This window comes from Mangifera indica, unplaced genomic scaffold (genome assembly GCF_011075055.1).
Source record: "Mangifera indica cultivar Alphonso unplaced genomic scaffold, CATAS_Mindica_2.1 Un_0001, whole genome shotgun sequence".
NCBI lineage: Eukaryota > Viridiplantae > Streptophyta > Magnoliopsida > Sapindales > Anacardiaceae > Mangifera > Mangifera indica.
Window position 1 is genome coordinate 1,331,387 of NW_025401093.1, and position 23,195 is coordinate 1,354,581.

Consider the following 23,195-nt stretch of genomic DNA (forward strand, 5'->3'; position numbering starts at 1 on the left):
TAAAAATCATTGAGGCCATTTTTTTAAATAAATTGAGATTTAAGTTGAAATTCTTCCCACTAAAAATTTTATAGGAAGGAAAAATTACCAATCGTAAAACATAGAGTTTGACAATTTTTAATACGATTTGTTAACCTAATATAATACAAAAAATTGGGTTAGGTTTAGGGTTGGATTCAAATCAAGATGACCCAGTCTTGAAATTTGGTTTGACTCGGTTCAATTAAACTCAAGTTTATTTAATTAAAATTCAAACCGAATTCAAGTTAGAATATTCAACTCTTTTTTAAACCGAGTCAAATTTATAACTTAAACCAATACTCTGAATTTGTGGCTCAATTTAGTTTAAATTCATTATTCGAATTAGTTTAAATTCATAGTTCGAATTGGTGTTCGAATTTGCAGTTTGATTCAATTTGAATGGATGATTTTGTATATTATTAAGGTAAAATAACATTGTTTTGTCAATGACACATGAACTAGAGTCATAAATTTGTACCATCAATTAAAATAATGAATTTGAGTTGAATTAATTTACAAATTTAAACTTTTAATTCAAGTTATGAATTTAAGCCGAACTAAGTCAAATTATTTTTTATTTGAATCGAACTCAAGTGACTTTTAATTTTGACTTGACAAACTTGAGTTGGACTATTTTCTATTTGAGCCAAACCTAAGTTAAGGGATATTTGGGTTCAATTCGGTTCGTATTTATCTAAGTTAAGGTTGAACTTTTTTATACAAAATTTAATTTGAGTCAACCTAAAACGACTCAAAACTAAAATTGGGGGAGGGGGTAGAGTTGAAATTTTTTTACACGATTCTATTTCGCGTAAGGTTATGATTGAAGGTTTATAACTCGAAACCTAAACTAAGATAATACGAACACATCCTGATGATAAGAAATGTTTGGTCTTGTAAAATAAAAAAATATCATCATTATTAAAATTTCTTATAGCGGCTATTACAATTTGTCCTCTTAGGAAGTGGACAAGTGTTTGGAGTTTGAAGGTGCCACAGATTGAAATTTGCAGGAGAGGCGTTTCAGATGGAAGGCAAGTGGTTTAGCTGCTGCACGTTCAGTCCGGTAAAACATCAAACACCTACAATGCACCACCAACAACACTTCTGGAAATCTAAACTTCAACCACAATCAAATTCCAATAGCCACAAACAAACCAACCGAACTTCTTCTCAAAACAAAACAATTCAAATCCAAATAAAATCACAGAACCCAATTGCTCTAAATACAACCAGGCTTTACCGTGGCACCACAGGAGCAAAGAAGCTGATGACAACGATGGAGGATGGAAGGATGGTGGTCGACGACAGAGGTGATGGCTAGAGGAGCTGCGACAAATGCGAAAGGTGAAGCTGCCAGAGGCGCAATAGAGCAGATGGGCTAGGAGATGGCAGAGGTCAATTTTATATATATATTTTTTAATGCAAAATTGATAAAATGTATAAATTATTTATGTATTACAATGTATTAATTAATATGTATAAATTATTTAGAAGAATATTAAATTATTTATGTATTAATTAATATGAATTATTTATTTATAAATTATTTATGGGCTTGGTTTAGGGTATTACAAAAAAAAAAAAAAGATTATGTATAAATTATTTAGAAGAATATTATATACAAATTATTATTATATTTGATAAAATGTTACAAAAATAAAGTTTAATAAAATATAATAAAAATATATTTATATAAATAATTATTGTATTTAATTAACAAGAATAAAAGAACTTAAATACTTTTGGTTATAATTATTCTAAAATATTTTTAATACTATTTATTTATATTAATTAAAAATAAGAATATTTTTGTCATAAAAATTAATAAATAAGAAAATAATTATAATAAATCAAAATTATTTTCATAATTTTTTGTAAAGACGTTAATCAGAGTATAATTTATATTACTTATTATTATTATATTATTATTATTATTAAAAAAATTATCAAATTTTTTATTTTTTAATAAATTAAATAAAATAATATCAATGATAACTTATTAAAATAATCATTTAATACTTTAAATATTGACCCAAAAAAGGCAAACAATGCTAGATTAGAGATCTATTCAAACTCGTGAAATTGACAATACGCGAAACTATAGAAGGCAATCTCTATTGTTATTTCGTAATTAAATTTTTCTTAGAATGGACTAAACATATATTTTCAATTAATAGAATCCCATAAATGTCTCATTGTAATATTTTATATTAATAATAATATTAATTATTCATACTTTAATTCTAATTAAGTAATTGATTTTCAAATAATATAATTACAACATCATTCAATGCTTAAAGGTAAAAGCCCTGGTAAGAGGCCCAAAATAAAAGCCTGCGGTTGGAAAATTAAACTCCATTTCTCTTTTTGGCACAATGTCTGTTGCTCGTTAGACTTCTAAGATGTATTCTTTATACAAAGAACAGTACTATATGCAGGATTTTATACATGAATAATGATTTATGGTAATATAATTGATTTGTTTTAAATTAGAGATAAAATAATATTTAATTATATTATATTATATTTTTATTTGTATATAAAATTATGTATATTATTTGTGTATATAGTTTTATTGTTATATAAATTGCATCACATTTTAGTTATTTGAATTCATTTTAATTTAAATCTAGTGAGTCACATATTGTACCATAATATAATATAATATGTGAATTGCATCACAAATTGTACCTTACTTGATATATTATATATTATGTTGAACAATATTATATTTATCTATTTTAAATATACAAATAAATATATATTTCAATATATAATTACATAATTAAATGTTATTTTATCTTTAATTTAAAATCATCTAATCATTTAATGATATACATTAAATATGTATTTATTTGTATATTTAAAATAAATATATATAATTACATTGTGTTATATTTTACTATTATAAATTCTTATTTTCTCATTCGGGCTTTCTTCCATGCTACACCCCTAACTTTTCCCTTACTAATAAATAATATTTTTTCCTTTAAGAAAATTAGATTAATCTTGTGGATGGAAAATACCCTTATACATTTAAAGTCAAATAAATTCATTTATTCTCTTATAAAGAGAAAAAAAAAAATTAAAAGTATCCTCTACTATTTAAATAAATATTCTTAGCTAAATTGTTTTATGTGTGTGTGGGGATACTTCTCCATCGGTTAATATTTTGTATAAAAATTATTTAATTTTTTATGTTTTTTCTTAATTCAAATATTATTTTCTTTGTTATTTATTTTTTGTTTAAAGTGTATTATTATTATTATTATTCAAATATATTGACATTTATTTTTGTCTTTTTCATTATTATTATTTTATCATAGAGATCCTGTCTTGATTTAATTCAGTCAAAGAAAATGTTTTTAGGGGGACAATGATTGCATTATAAGGGGGGAAATTTATTGCTTTCGAGAGGAGCATTGAGAGATTTCCAAGCAAAGTTTGATTGGTTTTATAAGTTTTAGGATTTTGCATGAATTTCAGTTGTTTATACTATTTGATATTACTTCTATTATCTTATTGATCGATAAAATTATGTATACATAAATATATACACATATAGAAGTGTTATACTGTGATTGAGTAATTTTGAATTAATAATAAATTAACATCCAATCACATAATGACACATTTATTTTGTATATATATTTATGTATAAAAAATAAGTACATATAACATTGTTTCTTATCGATTTTGGGTTAATGTTGTAGTGGTTTTGCAGGATCTTTGACATTGGTTTCTTTTGCACATTGAATCAAACGATTGTTTGCATAGATTTGTGTATAAAACGATTGTTTGCACATTGATTGGTACAATCATTCAAACATTATGATAGTTTCACTATATTGTTTTTATCTTTGATCAGGATAATATTGAAGTTATGAATATTTTTAGATTAACCACAATAAGTGCTCATAGGGTCTTCATGATCAAACACTTTGTTGATCCCTTGTCATGATTCTACCGACCTAAAGATATTTATCCAAATATATATATATAAACACATGCCCTTTTAAATAAATATTGTCACTTAAATATTCAAACATTACTTTTTATGGATTTATATGACCAAGTGTAATAATATAATGTATTCCCTCTAAATTGTTAGGCCTATCAATTACAAAATTTTTCATTTCTCTGATCAAATAAATTAAATAAAATTTAAAATAATCTGTAATTATGGGCTAATGGTGCATAACTTGCCTCATAATCCCAACAATTAAAAAAAAAAAACCAAAAGTCATGCTTACATTAACAAGTCCATTATATCAACACAATCAGTTTGGTTCAATCGCAATTTAAACATTAAACTGTTTTAAAACTTTATTCAAATTGAATTGATCATCAAGTCCCGATTGAATCAGTTGGGTCTATTTAAGTTTCTAAACCATGGACCTAGATGATATACTCTTTAGCTCTAATGAGGCTCCTAGATTCATAAGGCTCTTATGAAGTTTGAACCAAGACATTTTATAGATAACATAAATAGTCCTTGTATCATTGAAACTTGGTCAACCCTAAACTAAAATTGAGAAAATTAATAAATAAAGTGAAATTTAGTGCAATTTTTTTGGGCTAAGGAACTTTAGAAATTTGAGAGGAGAGGATTTGCAAATTGGGTTTTGTTTATTGAATTGAATGGTTGCAAAAATTTTGATTTATAGGAATCATTATATCTTTAGGAAATGTATTATATTTTTATTAGGTCAAAGTCAAAATGGTTATTTTCAACCTAAGCTTTGATGAAATAAGAATTTTTCTTCTTTTAAATTTAAAAATTTTATTTGTTCATCTATCATTTACTTTCATTAATGAAAATCAATATTAAAAAGATAAGAAGATCATATACACTAATAAAAAATAGTTGACACATGAAAGTGTTTAACTTGTATGCACCCTTACCTTTGTTATGTTGACAGTAACTATAGAGTTTTTCATTAAACATTCGATATCCTTTAATAGTAGATCGAATTTTTACTCTTCTGTTTAAGTAAAAATCTATTTAAATTCTAACAGTTGTTATCTTAATTTATTTTACACAAAAATCTAAACTAAGTATATCAATTGGTAAAAAGAAATCGTATCAACAAAAGTCTAATCAAATTCTTATCATTATTATTATAACCTAAATTGAGTAAGACTTTGATTTGAACAGACCTACTAGTACAAGAATTTGCACCAACAATATTATAATAGAATACAATTGGCCAAAGGACTATTTCCCATCCAAAGTATGTTTTTTTTTTCAAATTTTCCCCTGTTAACTTTGAAAATCTCATTTATCCACCCATGGGCTGTTAAAATTAACTGAATCTATTAGTTATATAATTTTCCCCTCCAAACCCTAAAAACTAATCAAGTTTTTATCACTATTATTATAACCTAAATTGAGTAAGACTTTGATTTGAACAGGCCTACTAGTACAAGAATTTGCACCAACAATATTATAATAGAATACAATTGACCAAAGGACTATTTCCCATCCAAAGTATGGTTTTTTTTTCAAATTTTCCCTTGTTAACTTTAAAAATCTCATTTATTCACCTATGGACTGTTAAAATTAACTGACTCTATTAGTTATATAATTTTCCCCTCAAAACCCTAAAAACTAACAATTTTCCCCTAACCCAAGTTTTCAAAAATTGCATTTTCTCCCTAGGGTTTCCAAACTTTTAGATTCAATTTTTTCAACGTTGATCGATGATCTCTAAGCATTTACTCTCCCTCTTCGACGACTCCTCCTTCCCACGGTATATCTTCTGATGTTGTGTGGTGTCTTCGTCGACGATGATGCTAGGAGAGGGAGACGCCACACTATCAAAAAGAGGAGACTTTAGGGAGGAAGAGACATCGTTTGGAGATTGTCGATTATTGTAAAAAAATTCAATCCGAAAGTTTGGAAGCCCTAGGGGGAAAATATTGTTTTTGAAAACTTGGGTTGGGAAAATTGTTAGTTTTTAGGGTTCAGAGGGGAAAATAAAATCAAATTTAAGTTTATTTTTAATATTATAGATAAAATAATGATCTTACCATTGAAACTGTTTTTTTTTAACAGCTCATAGGTGGATAAATAGGATTTTCAAAGTTAATGGGGGGAACTGACAAAAATACATATTTTGGGTGGGAAATAGTCCTTTGGCCAATACAATTTGATGTAGATGAGGAGGATATATAAATAGTAAGACACCACTGGAGAAGTGGAGAGAAGAGAGACAAGAAAAAGAGGATAGAAGAAAAGAAGAGAAAATAAGGATAGGTTATGTATATGATTTAAATAAAAATAATAACATATTGAAAATAGACAACTGCATTAAACGTTCAAAATAGTTTCATAATTCCACTGAAAAAGGACAAATGAGTAATTTAATGTGATACTAAATGATTTTCACTAATAGGAGTAGATGACGGGTCAAAAAATAAAAATTTCAAACTTAACGAGTGGAACAGTCTTTTGATCAAAGTTTTGGGCCGCAAGGAGTTCAGTATGAAGATCATTAGTCTTTACCCACTGATCTCCCTAGCGCTTAAGTTGCTAGATATTTTCTGCTCGTCTACTGACAAAAAGAATTTTGAAACTAAATAAATTTTCCAGGAAAATTCACTACATTTTATTTTCGGGAAACCAAACATAGCCGATTCCGGCCACCGTGTGGGTGCAGATTCTTGGCGGTCTCGTAATTTACAAACTGTTCAAAAGAATCTTCTACGGCGACGACGTTTTGACCATCGAAACCCCCGATTCTAATGCCATTTTCTTAGTTGCAAATAGATTAAATTTTTTACTTCTTTTTTTAGTATTCTCTTAAAAATTCTACTTATTTAAGCTTAATTATATTAACATTTTGGCTTGTGCGGTATCTGGTTAGAAAGCTATTTTTTTATTTATTAATTTTACCAAATTTGTATATTAGAGGCGCTTTATGGAGGTAAGGCACACGTGGGGCCCCGAATTCCGGATCCAGATACGGGTTCGTGACAGAATATAGATATTGTTCTTGTTACTGAAGGGTAAAGTCTTCATTTTTATCATTTGTATTGTTGTTCAAATTTTTTTATTTGTTTGGCAGATAAATAGAAGAATTTTGTTTCCTACTGTAGATTCTGGTTGAATGAGCTTAAATTTACTAGTTGTGTTTTAAGTTCTGTGGTCTCGCTCAAATACTGATGGGTTATGCTACAGAGCTAAATTTGTAAGAATAATACTGCATATAGAAACGCCTTATACAAACTCAACCAATATAAATTGAGGTGTTTTAATGTGATTGGATGATTCTATATTAGAGATAATTTAGACAAATTAGATTAATGATATATTAATCATGCAGGTTTCTTGCATCAGTTTGTGGGGAATAGTTTGTATAATTCATTTTTATATGTAGTATTACTCAATTTGTAGTGCAAAAACTTATAGTGAGATAGAAAGTCTCAGGTGGGGACCTAAAATCTTGCACTTTAAAATCCATTCCTTTAGCCCATTAATGCATGAATTAATTTGGTGTCATAAGTTAACAAGGGGCACAGAATTTACTATCAACTGAATTTTCTATAAGAAAAAATTTCGTGAACTCCATAATTCTATGCCACTTTTTTAAACTTATGTACTTATATGAGTTGATTTGGAAATAAAAAAGCAGATGTCAACAAGAATTGAGTGTTTAGCAAAATAGACTTGTAAATGTCTAGTTTGACATTTCATCTGATGAAATTGCACGTATATGTTACCCCTATTAAAGTAGCATAATCCTAGTTTTATTCTCTGTTTATTTATTCTTTATTTCTTTTCTCAACATTCATGGCAATATAATCAATGCTTTCTTACAGGGAGGCCGTGGTGGTTTCTGTGAAGAATTTTTGAGGATTTGTATCAATCAATGGAGATGGCAGCTGGGTTTGTGAAGGCCAGCATGGGCACAGATCACAGCATTATCCTGACCCTGTAAGTCATAGTTATATGTGTCTCTTCTATAGTGACTTAATTAGGCATGCTTCTTGTATTGATAGTGCCACGTGGCTATTCTTAAAAATCAATCACTGTTATCTATGATGAATTTAAGACTATAAATTTTTTTGATCCTTTCTTGTTGCAGTTGCTGTGTCTGTATTAACTGCATAGCATTCTATATCTTATTCATTTCTGAACTTCATATTTTGTGGGCAATCTAATTTGTAACGACATTGTAATTATGTGAATGATCTAAAGTATTACGATGGTGTTTTTCATTATTAAAAACTTGTTGCCATATGTTGTGAGCTTAGTAGTATTTCATTGTGTACAACTCCTTTATGGAACACTTGTTCCCCATTATTTTAGAAGATGTTTTAATTAGATTTTGAAATATTTCTTTTCATTTGGTTTTCTTCACCAGTCCTTAAGTCTCCAATATCTATAGCTTCACAGAGGAAAATACACTACACAGATATTTTTATTAATAATTTATTTTTTCTTTAGTAATTCTATGTCTGAGGTGGAGGAAGGTAAAAAACAAGCTTCAGTTCTTGAATCATATCTTGAACAATGGGGAGTTGCCCTGCCAGAAGGATATTTCTTGTACAAAGTGATACTTCCTAATCCAAAATTTCCATTATGTGTTTAAATCTCCATCATGATGTGCCCAGGATTGCAGTTTAGTATATTCTGCTGTAAGTGGGGAGCTTTGATGTACTTTTCAGTTGCTTTAACTGATGAATGCATATCGCATTATGACAGTATTACTGATTTTATATTGTCCTGTATCTATTACTGTAATTTTGATGAAATTTCTTAAACAATAAATTTATGCCTGTGCTATTGGTGATAAATGTAATGTGTCATCTGTATGTTTGAAGCAGCCGAAGACAGACTAATTTTTGGGTGGAAAAATTTCTTAGTTATGAACTTGACCTAGTTGATTATAGTGCTGAAACTCAACATAAATATTTTGAGTCACAGAGCTTTTTATTGCTTATAACTAGTAGTTGCACTGAGAGAAAGATGAGTGATTTTGATTATGACATTGAAAACATTTCAGAAAAGGAAGTTGCATGATTTGGAATCCATTTTGATAGTTATGCCCTTAACCGTGTTTATATTCTGAGTGTGAAGTATTGATTGTATTACACTTGGTTGTTAAAATATTTTAGGATTATCAGTGATTAACTTATGAAATTTGGGTTTATTTTTCTAGCTCCATTTATTCAAGCAATTTTCCGCCCGAGGTTAATACCTTTGAGCAGTGGACACTGTTGAAACCAGAACAAAAAAATATGCTGTCTGGCTGGCTTAAGGTTGCCTTTAGTGGTGGAGAAAAAGAGATGCAGGAATCTATTAATCAGCAACTCAATTTCATTCTCAGCACAGCTCCAATCTGGGACAGTTTTTGTCTTTTTTTACTTTTGATTTTTCTGTACCTTAATGTTCTGTGCTTATTTATTTACTTATTTATTTATTTTTTGCATATTGTTATATTGAATTTATGTCAATCAACTGCTTGGTGGATAATATACCAATCAAGAAAATCCTAGTTCATAGGTAGTAAAACCTGCAATCTAATTGTCTGCATCATATGTATGTTACTCTTGTACTTAAAGATGATCCTGAATAGTAGAGACTAAAGCACTTACAAAAATAGTGATGAAAACAAGTTTACATGTTACTGATATATATGTTACTCTTGTATGTATAGATGACCCTGAATAGTAGAGATTAAAGCACTTATATAAACAGTGATGAAAACAAGTTTGTTGTGATTACTTGTTAAAGTTATGATGTTTAATTTTTTTCCAAGGATTTCTGGTCCATCTCCCTCCCTGAATTTTCTGATTGCTGTAAAATTAAAACAAAACTAGCAATAATTAACTGTTTTACATAGACCTATCATCCTTGCTTCTGTTCTCATAGTGGAAAAAGATTGTGATCTGATAAAATGGCCACAGTTTATGGTATAAAATAGTGCTTAGCTGGTGCTAGATATTATCTCATAGATATCCAGACTGATGATTTAGTCTAAGTTTTTTGGTCATAGATTTGTGGTCCATCTTTTTCCAAAGAATATGAAAAATCCATGTTTGTACTGAAATTGCATGCTAGCACATAGCTTTCACATGGTAGGCTGCTACCGGCTGATTTTAGGTTTTTAAAATGCATAACTTGTTTATAATTCAATTTATATTAGGATTCAAATTCAATGGATGAAAATAAATTTTGTGTTGTTCTCTGAAAATATATGCTTAGAGTTTCTCACTCTTGCTTGACTTAGGCAACATCCTGTTCGGCATTGATACCTTGAGCAACATCAGAATCTAGAACATTGAGGGTGCCCTTCAACTTTAATTATTTTTGTTCCTCGACTCTAATTTAGGTATATATTTGTTGGTTTGAATAGCCTTAGAATTAGGTTTGACTTGTGTCAGACGTTGCATCCCACCAAGTTTGTGGAACAAATAGTGTAATGTTCTCATATGTTTGGTTTTTCTTTGATTGAATTTTTTTCCATCATAAATTTTGTATGTTTTGTACATTGTAGCCACTTGAGGGAAAAAGATAAAAACCTCTCTATTTATTGGCAGGTTGGAAGTTAAAGGTAATAAATATGTTCTAGGGGAATTTCTCAAATTTAAAGGGAAGCAAGGCTTTGAGATCTATCAAAAGATCTAAAGTGAGTTGTCTAGTCATCCAAAAGATAAGTATATTTGGATTAGGTATTCTCTCAAGCATTTATGACTCTTTTCTCTTTTCTGGTTTTTTTTGTATAAGAAATGTGAACTTATGCACCCTATTTTTGACTGGAGAGAGTTGGGTACATTAAACCTTATGCTTCATCCATCAGCCACTAGTACTTTGACTTGGTATAAAATTATTACTTTTATTAATGTTTTTCCATATAAAATAAATTTCCTATTTGTCATTGAGATCAACATTTGTTCTGTGTCTAGGGACGAAATTAGGTAAGTCACATGATCTTAGAATGCAAATTGCAAGTCATACTGTTGCTGCAGACAAAAGCTTAATATGATTAACATTTTGAATACCAATCAAGTATAAATGGATTGAAGCCAGATTTTTTTTTTCTTGACATGTACGAGCAGAGGAAAAATGGTGATAGTTATCATGTAAGGTTGCCATATTAGTTGCATTGCTCATTGAAGGCTTTTGGGGATGATCTAGTGGCAACAAATATCAATGCCCATGATGCAAAAATTGATTAACTATTGATGATCCAATTATTGTGCCTGAAAATGAGAGTCCATAATTCATCTGTCAGCTCTCTCTTCCTCCCACCCTTGTGTGGCAAAAGAAAACCAAACATACAAAGATACCACAATCATGTTTATGCTATTATGCTTCTGTTTCCCTTCTCATTATGATTTTACTGTTCATTTAAATTGCAGCTCCTTCGCGTCTCCAAGTTTTGTACTGTCCTCGTGATTATTGAAGTGAAGGCATGTCAATTTCCGAGTGGAAGGAAGTAACTGTGAGCTCGAGTGCTGAAGTTTTATTTCAACCACAAGATTCTACCGAAGTCCAGAAATTCAAGCTATATTGTTTTTTTCTTCAATTCTGTCGATGCAACTGAGTGCCTAAAGATGTTATTATTATACAATCTATGATATCTAGTAAATATATATCTTGGCGGTAGAAGGAAAATTTATATAATATCAATTGAAGAAAAGTGAACATAGACCTGATCCTTTGATTTCTTTTAAGGATGCATGGCTTGTCATTTTGAATATCATAAAATAGAAAACTTTAAGAATCCAGGGCTTTTGGAAATTTTAGTGAGATTTGCAAGAATTTTGGCTTATGATTATGAAGAATTTGTTAAATATATTTATCTAAAAGTGTTTATGTATTTATACTAATTGGTATGAAAATATGTTTTAATCCAATTTCTTATTCAAATTCTGCTGGCGCCAATAATACATAGGGTGCATTTGGTTTAAATTATTTTTTATCTAAAAATTAAAAAATAATCACAAAGATAGATTACCTAGAAGATTATTAAGTATAAATCATTATATGTATGGTAATATTTGGTAGTTATAAATAATTATTGTGTTTAGTTGGAAATGATAAAAAAATACTAAGATAGTATATATCTAAATGGTTTTGGGTAAGATTGTTTGAAAATATTATTCATATTATTTGTTATATTAATTAAAAATAATAATATTTTTATTCTAAAAAATTAATAAGGTAAAATTTTAACAAAATCAAGATTATCTTAATAATCTTTTAATATATAAGGTGAAGATAGTAACAAGATTTCTTCATATATTACTTGATATATAATTATTGATAATATAAAATTATTTAAAATTTTTATTACTTAATAAATTAAGTAAAGAAATGTTAATAATAAAATATATATTATTGAAATAATTTATTATATCGATGAATCAAACATCTCCTAATGTTATGTATTTTGAAGTTACATTAGACAAGAACCTCTTGATTACAACTTATGTTCTATGTCTCATGATAAAATAACATTTCTCACTCCCGGTTTGACCTTAAAACTCTATTAAAAAATAGAGTAATGATATATGTATACATTTTTTGTACATAATTTTAGTATACAAATCATGTGTCAATCATCATATGATTGAGTGGTCAATCATCTATATATCTAAATTGTACACCAAAAGTATGTATGCATGATTTTATTGTTAAAAAAAAAAAACAATGGTATAAGAGCAAAATATTAATTTTATCATTGATTAATTTTAAAAAATAACAGTTTTTTATCAAAATCAAAATTAAAATTAATTTTATCATTAATTAATTTAAAATATTATTTATGCTATTTGTTATATTAATTAAAAATAATAATATTTTTGCTCTAAAAAATTAATAAGATAGAATTGTAACAAAATCAAGATTATCTTAATAAACTTTTAATATATAAGGTAAGAGGAGCTTCCTGGAATTCAAGAAGAGATTGACTTTGACATCAATTTTGGCATCGTCAACTGAGGGCAGGTATGATTTGTGTATAGATGTCTCTCACTAGGGTTTGAGAGTTGTGTTGATGTAAAAAGGGAAAGTGATTGTTTAGGTTTTCTGATAGCTCAAGGATTATGAGATTTGATGCCCCACCTATGATCTAGAATTAGTTGTAGTTGTCTTAGCATTAAAAATCTGTAAATATTAGTTGTATGAGATTAAGTGTAACATTTATATGAATCACAAAAGTCTAAGGTGTTTCTTCATCTAGAAAGAGTTAAATATGAGATAAAAGAGGTGGTTAGAACTAGTTAAAGATTATGATTGTGATATTAGACACCACCTAGGAAAAACTAATGTGATAGTTGATGTCATTGAGTAGAAATGTGTTGTTGTCTCAGATTACAAACTTTTGGGGGTACAACTACAAACTTTATATTCTAAAGGGGCTACTAAATTTTTCTTAAGCTAAAAGTTACTGAGGGTTTGGGCTTAAATTTGATAGACTTGATTTTTGTTTTGGTGATTGAGGTATGAATGTGATATGGATTCATTGAGTTTAGATTGTAATTACATAGGATTGAATAAGTTTACCCCAAAGTAGCTTCAAAATTGTAGTTATATCTCAAAAAATTAAATAAAACACAAAATTTTAAAGTTGATTATAATTTTGATATTTTTTAGGAGTTTAGGAAATAAATTTTAAAATTAGTAAGGATATATTAATAATTTAATATTTATATTAAATATTAATGATAGTTTCATGATTAAATTTAAAGGGCAAAATAATTAGTTTTAAAAAAATCAAATATAATTCATAAACAAAAGTATATGATAGATGAGAATTTAGCTTTTTTTTTTTAATTTAAAAGGTGAAAATTGGTCATTTCAACAAACTTTATGTGGGAAATAGTCATATAAGTTTTAACACCGGGAAATTGAAATTTTTAGCACTATTTTATTCCGTCTATACAAAATTGCCACCTATCCTAAAGCTTTCACAAATATACCACAACAGTACTCACCTTCCCCAAAATACCCCTCTTTAATCTTTCATGCATAGATTCTCTCTCTTCTTCTCTGCAACTTTTTTCTCTTTTCTTCCTCTTCTTCCAAAGTGATAAAGGAATCACTCTCACTTCTTCTTTATCTTAACAAGCAAAAGCAGGAAATTACTTTGAAGAATTCTTCAGATTAAGAATTCTTCAAAGTAAGGATTTAAAAAAAAAAAGATCAACCCACAAAAAAACTCAACCACATCCATTTTATATCTTAGAAAAAATGACCATCAAGAAAGATCATTTAGTAAGATTTAACTGAAAAAAAAATTAACATTTAAAGATTAAAACTGAAAAAAAAAATTTACGATTAACCGAAAAAAAAAGCAAACGTAGGCGTGAAATTCTGGAAATTATTCCTCTGCTGTGTATTTAATATATTACTATATTAATTTTATATTATTATAATATATTATAATATTATATAATATAATATTATAATAATATATATTATCTTATATTATTATATATAATAATATATAAAATATATATTATTATAATATTATAATATATTATACCCAGGGTTGGCGATTCCACCAACCCAGGCATATTTTATATATATATATATATATATATATATATATATATATATATATATATATATATATTATATAATTATAATTATATTATATTTTTAATTATAATTATATTATTTAATTATATATTATAATATATAATTATAATTTATATAATATTATAATATAATTATATAATTATAATTTATATTAATATAGAATATATTATAAAATATAATATTATAATTATATAATATAATATTTTTTATATATAAAAGGTTGGCGGAATCGCCAACCCTTGGCGTCGCCAAGGGTTGGCGATTCCGCCAACCTTTATATTAATATATATAATATATTAATTTTTTATATTATTATAATATTATTATTATTTATTATAATATTATTATATTATAATATATATAAAGGGTTGGCGGCCGCCAACCCTTTATATTATATATTATATATATATATATATTATTATATTAATATATTAATTTCAAATATTATTATAATATTATTGTAATATTAATATAATATTATAATATAATAATATATAATAATATAATATATAATTATAATATTATAAATAATATATTATATTATATAAAATAAATTATATATTAATATATAATATAATTATATATAAATAAATAATAATATTATATTATATTTAAATAATATATTATAATATTATATATATTATTATAATAATATATTATATATAATATTATAATAAATATATATATATATATAATATTATTATATATAATTATATATTATAATATATTATATATAATAAAATATATATTAATATATTATTATATATTATAATATATTATTATTAATATTAATATATTATATATAATATTTATATAATATAATATATGTATATATTATTGCTTGGGTTGACGGAAACCCTTATCAGTTTATTTTATATATTAAATTATATAATATTATATTATATTATAATATAATATAATGGGTTGGTGCCTGGTGACGCCAACCATTTGCTTGTAAAAAGGTGTTATGGGTTGGCGGAAACAAAAGCAGGAAATAAAAATGTTGAATTCTTTTGGAAAAAAAATGTTGAATTCTTCAGATTTCAAAAACAAAAGCAGGAAATAAAAAATTCTTCAGATTAAGAATTCTTCAAAATAAGGATTTAAAAAAAAAGAGCAACTCACAAAAAAACTCAACTGAAAAAAAATGACCATCGAAGAATATCACATTCAGTAGGATTTAACTGGAAAAAAAATTAGTATTTAAGAATTAAAACTTAAAAAAAAATTTGCGTTTAACTTAAAAAAAATAAAAAAAGCTTGGCGTGAAATCTGGGAATTGTTAACGCCAACCTAGCCTGTACATAGAAGGGTTGGCAACGCCAACCCTTATATGTATATAATGTATTTATATTAATATATATTATTATATAATATATATTATATTATATAATATTATAATAATATATATTATATTTTAATATTATTATAATATTATATTATATATTATAATAATATAAATAATATATTATTTTATATTTATATTAAAATATATTATATATTATATTATTATAATAATATATTATATTATTAATAATTATATAATAAAAAATATATATAAAATAATATATATATATAAAACCAAGGTTGGCGGAAACGCCAACCCTTGGCGACGCCAAGGGTTGGCGTTTCCGCCAACCTTGGCCTGTACATATATATATATATATATATTATATATATATATATATATATTATTATATTATAAATATATATTATTTAATTATAATAATATTATATATTATATTTAATATATTATAATATATAATTATATTATATTATATTTTATATAATATATTTTATAATATATTAAATATAATATCATTAAAGATAATATATTATATATAATATAATTATAATTATATAATTAATATATTACATAATATTATTATGTAATATACATATAATATTATTATTTACATTATTAATATAATATATACATTATATTAATATAAAATATTATATATAATATATTATATATATTTTATTCTCTGCAATATATAATAATATATATTAATACATATTATATATTATAATATATAATATTATTAGATTATAATATTATAATATATTTATATATATATATTATAATATATAATATTATATTATAATAATATTTAAATTCAGGGGTTGGCGTAAAATCCAACAACTTTCATCTTTTTAATTTGTTAAATTAATTTGAAATTTGATACAAATATAAATTAATATTATATTATATATTAAATATTATAATATTAATATTACTATAATATTAATATTAAAATTAATATTAAAATTAATATATATATATATATATATATATATATATATATATATATATATATATATATATATATATATATATAATTTTGTTACCAAGGGTTGGCGGCATCGCCAACCCTTGGCGACGCCAAGGGTTGGCGATGCCGCCAACCTTTGGTTTATATATTATATATATAAAATGATAGCCTTGGTTTATATATTATGTATATATTATATTATAATATAATACTGTAACCTTTTTATTGATATGGGTCCTATCTCTTTGTAAAAGATAAAATGCAAGCATTGACATACGCACCTTTTTATGAAATAAAATAAAATATATTATATATTATATAAAATGGCAAATAATATATACATATATTATATTATATAATATTATATATTATAATATATAATAATATAATATAATTATAATATTCTAATTAAAAATATAATATAATATATAAAATATATTATATATAATATTTATATTATATTTTATAATATTATTATTATATTATATATTATTATAATATAATATAATATTATATATATTATTAATAATATATAATATATTATATATTATATAATATTATATTATATTAAATATTATAATATAAAATATTATATATATTATTATAAAAGTATATATATAATATAATATATTATATATTATACTGTTGTGGTATAATATATATAATAATATTATTATATTATAAAATTATTATAATATAATATAATATTATTATATTGCACGCCAGCTCTTCTCCTGCTTTAATATTGCTTTAATATTTATGGGTTGGCGTGCGCAAACCCTTCCCTTGCTTTTTAATATTTTATCAGTTGGCGTACGCCAACCCTTTACCTATTTTTTAAATATGGGTTGGCGTAACGCCAACTCTTGGCGTTACGCCAAGGGTTGGCGTTACGCCAACCTTCAAAAATAAAAAAAAGAATTAATTTTTTTTTTCAGTTAAATGTTTAATTTTTTGTTTTTCACTTAAATCTTTAAACGTCAATTTTTTATCTTTCTTCAGTTAAATACTACTACATCATCTTCTCCGATCATCATTTTCTATAAGGTATGTACAGTGGATATATTTGAGTTTTTATAGGTTATTCTTTTTTTTTTAAATCTTTACTTTGAAAAATTCTTAATACGAAGAATTCAGTTTTTTTCTTCTTGTTTTTGTTTTTGAAGATGAGGAAAAAGTGGGAGTAATTCTTTTATCACTTTGGAAGAAGAGGAAGAAGAAAAAAAAAATTACAGAGCAGAAGAGAGAGAATTTATGCATGAAAGATTGAAGAGGGGTATTTTAGGGAAGGTGAGCACTGTTGTGGTATATTTGTGAAAGCTTTAGGATAGGTGACAATTTTGTATACACGGAATAAAATAGTGCTAAAAATTTCAATATCCCTTTAACACCCCTATGCCCCCCCCCCCCCCCCCCCCCCCCCCCCCCCCCCCCCCCCCCCCCCCCCCCCCCCCCCCCCTAAAAATTTTTGTTAGGAAGTGCTACTTTTTTAAATTCACAGGTGGTGGTTCCGCTCCATTAGTTGATGTGTTTACTCAAAGCAAGTGCAGATATGGTAGATTTGCATATTCCTGTCGTTTTCCAAGCTCTTCACTCAGAAAAGTAAAGAACTATCTTCGGATTCAGGTAGCTACAGCATACATCGAATTTATCATTCAAGTTGTTAATTTCTCCAACTTTCACTTTATTCTCTAACTAAAGATTAACTGTTCAAAATTTTTGAATGAAACAAACCCAGGACGATCAATTAAGTGGGGTGGTATCTTCTATTGATATTGTAAGATATTGAATCCAAGAAGATCCTGAGGAAAATTGTGAGCCACTTGAAGATATTGTAAGATATTGAATAATTAAAAAGCTACAAGTTGCATTTGGCTAGCGATTAAAATATTATTATATATTATTATTATTATTATTATTATTATAACAAGATCAACATTTATATGTTGCTGATTTGTTTCCATTGACTTTCCAATATAATTTACACTATACAATTTAGAGGTGGTAGCGGTTTATGTCAATTGGGTTGAACGAAATTAAATACAATTCATCATATTTGTGGACCATGTCAGATCAAGATCTACATAGTAGTAAGTGATAACCCCATTAATTGTTATTATTTTGATTTATAATTCCCTTATGTTGTGTGGAAATTTAATTCAATCTAATGGAATTACTTATTTTTTTACATTTAGAAAGCTTTGAGCATTTTTGAAATAAGTTGGGCCAAAAAGATGAAAAAAAACTGGAGCAGATCTATTAATCTGGAAATTCCGTGATGTTGACTAGGCGTGGGCACGTGAAAGACTAAAACAGAATGCGGAAATAAAATCTGGACGTCCAGATTAGCTGCAAGGGTCCACTAAGTATCAAGAGTTGCTTCTTAGAAAATGGATAATTACTGGCTAGAAAAGATGATTAATTGAGATGGATAAGGAAGGATATTTTTGGAGTAAGGATATATATATCTTTTCCTTTCTTTTTGGGAAGATATGTATCACTTTGCTTAGTTGGATTAAGAGATTATGATTGATTTCAATTTCCAGATTTTTAGTAAGAAGATAATATATATACTTTTATTTTTATTAGAGATTATCAACCATTGTAATTAGAGAATTAGAGAGAAAAATATGGTCTACAGTGGCTGAATAATTTCTCTTAGTTGAAGGGATCTGAAACCATGGAACTACAATAGTTGTGAGATTTAATTTTGTTCTTTAATGCATCTTTTTATTTATTCGAGTAATGATTATCTTTCTGAATTATTTTTTTATGATTATGTTGGTTGATTTCTAAGGCGCGCGATTAGTTTATCAATTAATATAATCTACGGCTAGTTTAGCTGCTGAATTCGTAATTGTTCAATCCATCTAATCAAAGTGGCAACTAGGTTTATCGTTTGCTACGTCAGTAACTATAAATCCTAAGAAAATAATCAACTAGATTAAATGCAACGTCGTACGTTTGTGTTGTCTTGCTTCATTGGTCTTTCTAATTTGTAATGCTATTGTTTAATTAAATTCGAGATTGTATCCAAATTATTAATCAATAAGGGTTAATTGGAATACATGTTTTGGTTAACTAATCGTAAGGAAGGACAGGTTAATTTAATACCACAACGAATATTTGAATAATTAATTTGATTTTTTTGATTTCGATGATCAATCGTAGTTCCAATGGTGGATGTGACCGAAGACCAAGGTTTGTTAAATTGATTTATTACTTTTAGATTATTTTACTGAATTTATTATTTTTCATTATAATTTGTATTCACCTCAAAACCCCCATTTATTTATTTGTTTCGATTTATTTGTGATGACGTACTAATCAAAGCTTTTCGAGGGAATGATCTCTATTTTCCTTTACTACATTTTTGTTACAGGAATTTAGGATTTAATTTGGGTGTCAACAACAACACGTACCAAATTTTGGCATCGTTACCGGGGAGTTTTTAATTTGTATGTTCATTATGAGATCTTCGAAACAAGCTAGTTTACAATTTGATCCAAAAATTGAAAAGACTGCAAAAGGACTGAGAAAAGAAGCAAAAAGGAGACTGTACACACACAGATCTGCTTGCAAAACAAAGAAAAACATGGCTGAAAATCAGACTTTAAGATAGCTTGCTGTTCCAAATTTAAATCAACAAGCACATTGCATTACTTTTCTGAATTTAGATGTTAATACTACCTTTGAATTAAAATCTGGACTAATTCATCTTTTACCTATTTTTCGTGGCTCCGCAGGTGAAGATCCTCATAAACATTTAAAGGAATTTCTTGTGGTGTGCACAGGAATGAAACCAAATGGATTAACCGAAGAAATAAATCAAGATAAGGGTTTTTCCATTTTCTATGAAAGATGATGCGCAAGATTGGTTGTATTATCTACCCGCTGGAAGTATCACCACTTGGCATGAGATGAAAAGACTATTTCTACAGAAATTTTTTCCAGCATCAAGAGCAGCCAGCATAAGGAAAGAAATCTGTGGCATTAAGTAGCAGAGTGGAGAGTCTTTATACGAATATTGGGAGAGCTTTAAAAAACTCTGTGCGAGCTGTCCACATTACCAAATTAGTGACCAACTGCTTATTCAATATTTCTATGAAGGACTTCTATCAAATGACAGAAATATGATTGATATAGCGAGCGGTGGAGCATTGTCTGACAAAACACCTAAAGCAGCCAGGAATTTAATTGCAAACATGGCGTCAAATTCACAACAATTTGGGAATAGATTAGACTATTCGTCTCGACGTGTCAATGACGTAAATGTATCTTCTCTTGAAAGACGACTTGATGATCTAACTACTCTTGTACGTAAATGGCTGTAGGAAAAACAGAGGCAACAAAAGTTTGTGGAATCTGTTCAGTAGGAGGACATCCAACTGCTATGTGCCCAACACTTCAGAGGACTACTCTGAACATGCTAATGCAGTGGGCCGATTTTTAGGACAACAACAACGAAATCATAATTATAACCCTTATTCGAATGCCTACAACTCAGGTTGGAGAGATCATCCTAATTTTCGTTACGGGAATGCACATGCGAATCAGCCTTCAAATAACTTTCAGCTATACCAGTAGCCTTATATTCCTAAATAACAGCAACCAACCCAAAATTCTGATTCAGGTACATCTCTTGAAGATATTGTTAAAACTATGGCTACTAACACTGTGAAATTTCAGTAGAAAACCAGAACCAGCATTCAAAATCTGGAGAATCAAATGAGTCAGATGGCTACTGCAATCAGTAGGTTGGAAGCTTAAAATTCAAGTAAACTGCCATCACAAACTGTGGTGAACCCAAAGGAGAATGCTAGTGCCATAGTGTTGAGAAGTGGAAAAGAGCTAGAGATGCCAATTAAAGAACCACCTGAACCAACACAGCAAGCAGAAAACAGAGAAGAATTGGCCACAGAAAATAATTCTTCGAAAAAGGTAATGGCAGGTAAATATCTTTCTTTCAGCGAATACAAACCTGTTTCTCCTTTTCCTGAAGCTTTAAAACTGAAGTACGAAAGCAATACGGATTTATATGACACCTTTCGGAAGTGTGAAGTCAATATTCCACTATTTGATGCAATCAAACAAGTGTCTCGCTACGCTAAATTTTTGAAAGAGTTGTGTACATTGAAAAGGAAGCAAAAACTCAAAACGTATGAAAAGATAAGGATAGGAGAAAATGTTTCAGCAATAATTCGAAAAAATCTTCCTGAAAAATGCAAAGATCCAGGTATGTTTTGCATCCCTTGCACAGTAGGAGGCACAAAAATTGAAAAAGCCATGTTAGATTTAGGAGCATCTATTAATGTAATGTCATATTCCATTTATTTTGCTCTTAATCTTGGACCTTTAGAATAAACTAGTGTAGTTATTCAGTTGGCCGATAGATCGAATGCATATTCGAAAGGATTAATTAAAGATGTTCTTGTTCAGGTTAATGATAAATTAATTTTTCCAGCTGATTTTTATGTTCTTGACATGAAAAATAATGACCAATCTGCACCTATTTCGCTGGAAAGACCCTTTCTGAAAACAGCTAAAACGAAAATTGATGTTCATAAAGGCACACTGACCATGGAGTTTGATGGTGAAGCTGTCCAATTTAATATTTATGATGCTATAAAATATCCTGATGTGGATTTTCCTGTGTATTCAGTTGATTTAATTGATTTTCTAGCGTAGGAAATTTTTTATGATGAAGATGAGTTGGAAGCAGCTAATCATGAAAATATTTTGAAAGAAAGAGATGAATCTAAATTAATTTAAGATGTGTAGAATGCAGTGGCAGAGATGAATAAGTGCAGAGAGCTGAAAAATACAGGTAATTTATCTTATATTGAGCTACCAATGCCTAATGAAAAATTGGTACTTTCTGTTTTGCAAGCACCAGAGCTGGAGCTGAAACCTCTTCCAAATCACCTTAAATATGTGTACCTTAGAGATGGGGAGACCTTACCAGTGATTATTTCCAACAAGTTAAATGAGCAGCAAGAAGAAAAACTGGTGCAGATTCTGAAGAAGCATAAAACAACCATAGGATGGACCACAGCTGATATAAAAGGAATCAATCCCTCTACTTGCATGCATCGAATTCGTATTGAAGAGGGAGCTAAACCAATATGACAACCATAAAGGAGGCTGAATCCGCCAATGATGGAAATGGTAAAGAAGGAAATTTTGAAGTTGCTTCAAGCCAAAGTAATTTATCCAATTTCAGACAGCGAATGAGTCAGCCCTATTCAAATTGTACCGAAAAAGACCTGCATTACAGTGGTAAAAAATCAGAATAATGAATTGGTACCTACTCGAGTTCAGAATGGGTGGCGGGTTTG

At 27.4% G+C, this 23,195-nt stretch overlaps 1 protein-coding gene across 3 annotated transcripts; it reads left to right on the forward strand.

Moving 5' to 3' along the window:
• The first annotated feature begins 6,505 nt into the window (after window positions 1–6,505).
• On the forward strand, window positions 6,506–11,759 carry LOC123205022. Of its 3 annotated transcripts, none has more exons than XR_006499687.1 (5): window positions 6,506–7,035; window positions 7,849–7,963; window positions 8,493–8,667; window positions 9,192–10,704; window positions 11,395–11,759. XR_006499687.1 is itself a non-coding variant. In XM_044621811.1 (4 exons), the coding sequence occupies exons 2-4, from the start codon at window positions 7,899–7,901 to the stop codon at window positions 10,658–10,660; spliced, it is 342 nt and encodes a 113-aa protein (XP_044477746.1). In that variant the 5' UTR covers window positions 6,517–7,035; window positions 7,849–7,898; the 3' UTR covers window positions 10,661–11,759. The 3 variants fall into 3 exon arrangements, 1 of the variants encoding a protein (XP_044477746.1); XR_006499688.1 differs by having other exon boundaries at window positions 9,192–10,661; XM_044621811.1 differs by lacking the exon at window positions 8,493–8,667 and having other exon boundaries at window positions 6,517–7,035; window positions 9,192–9,380; window positions 10,573–11,759.
• Window positions 11,760–23,195: the final 11,436 nt, after the last annotated feature.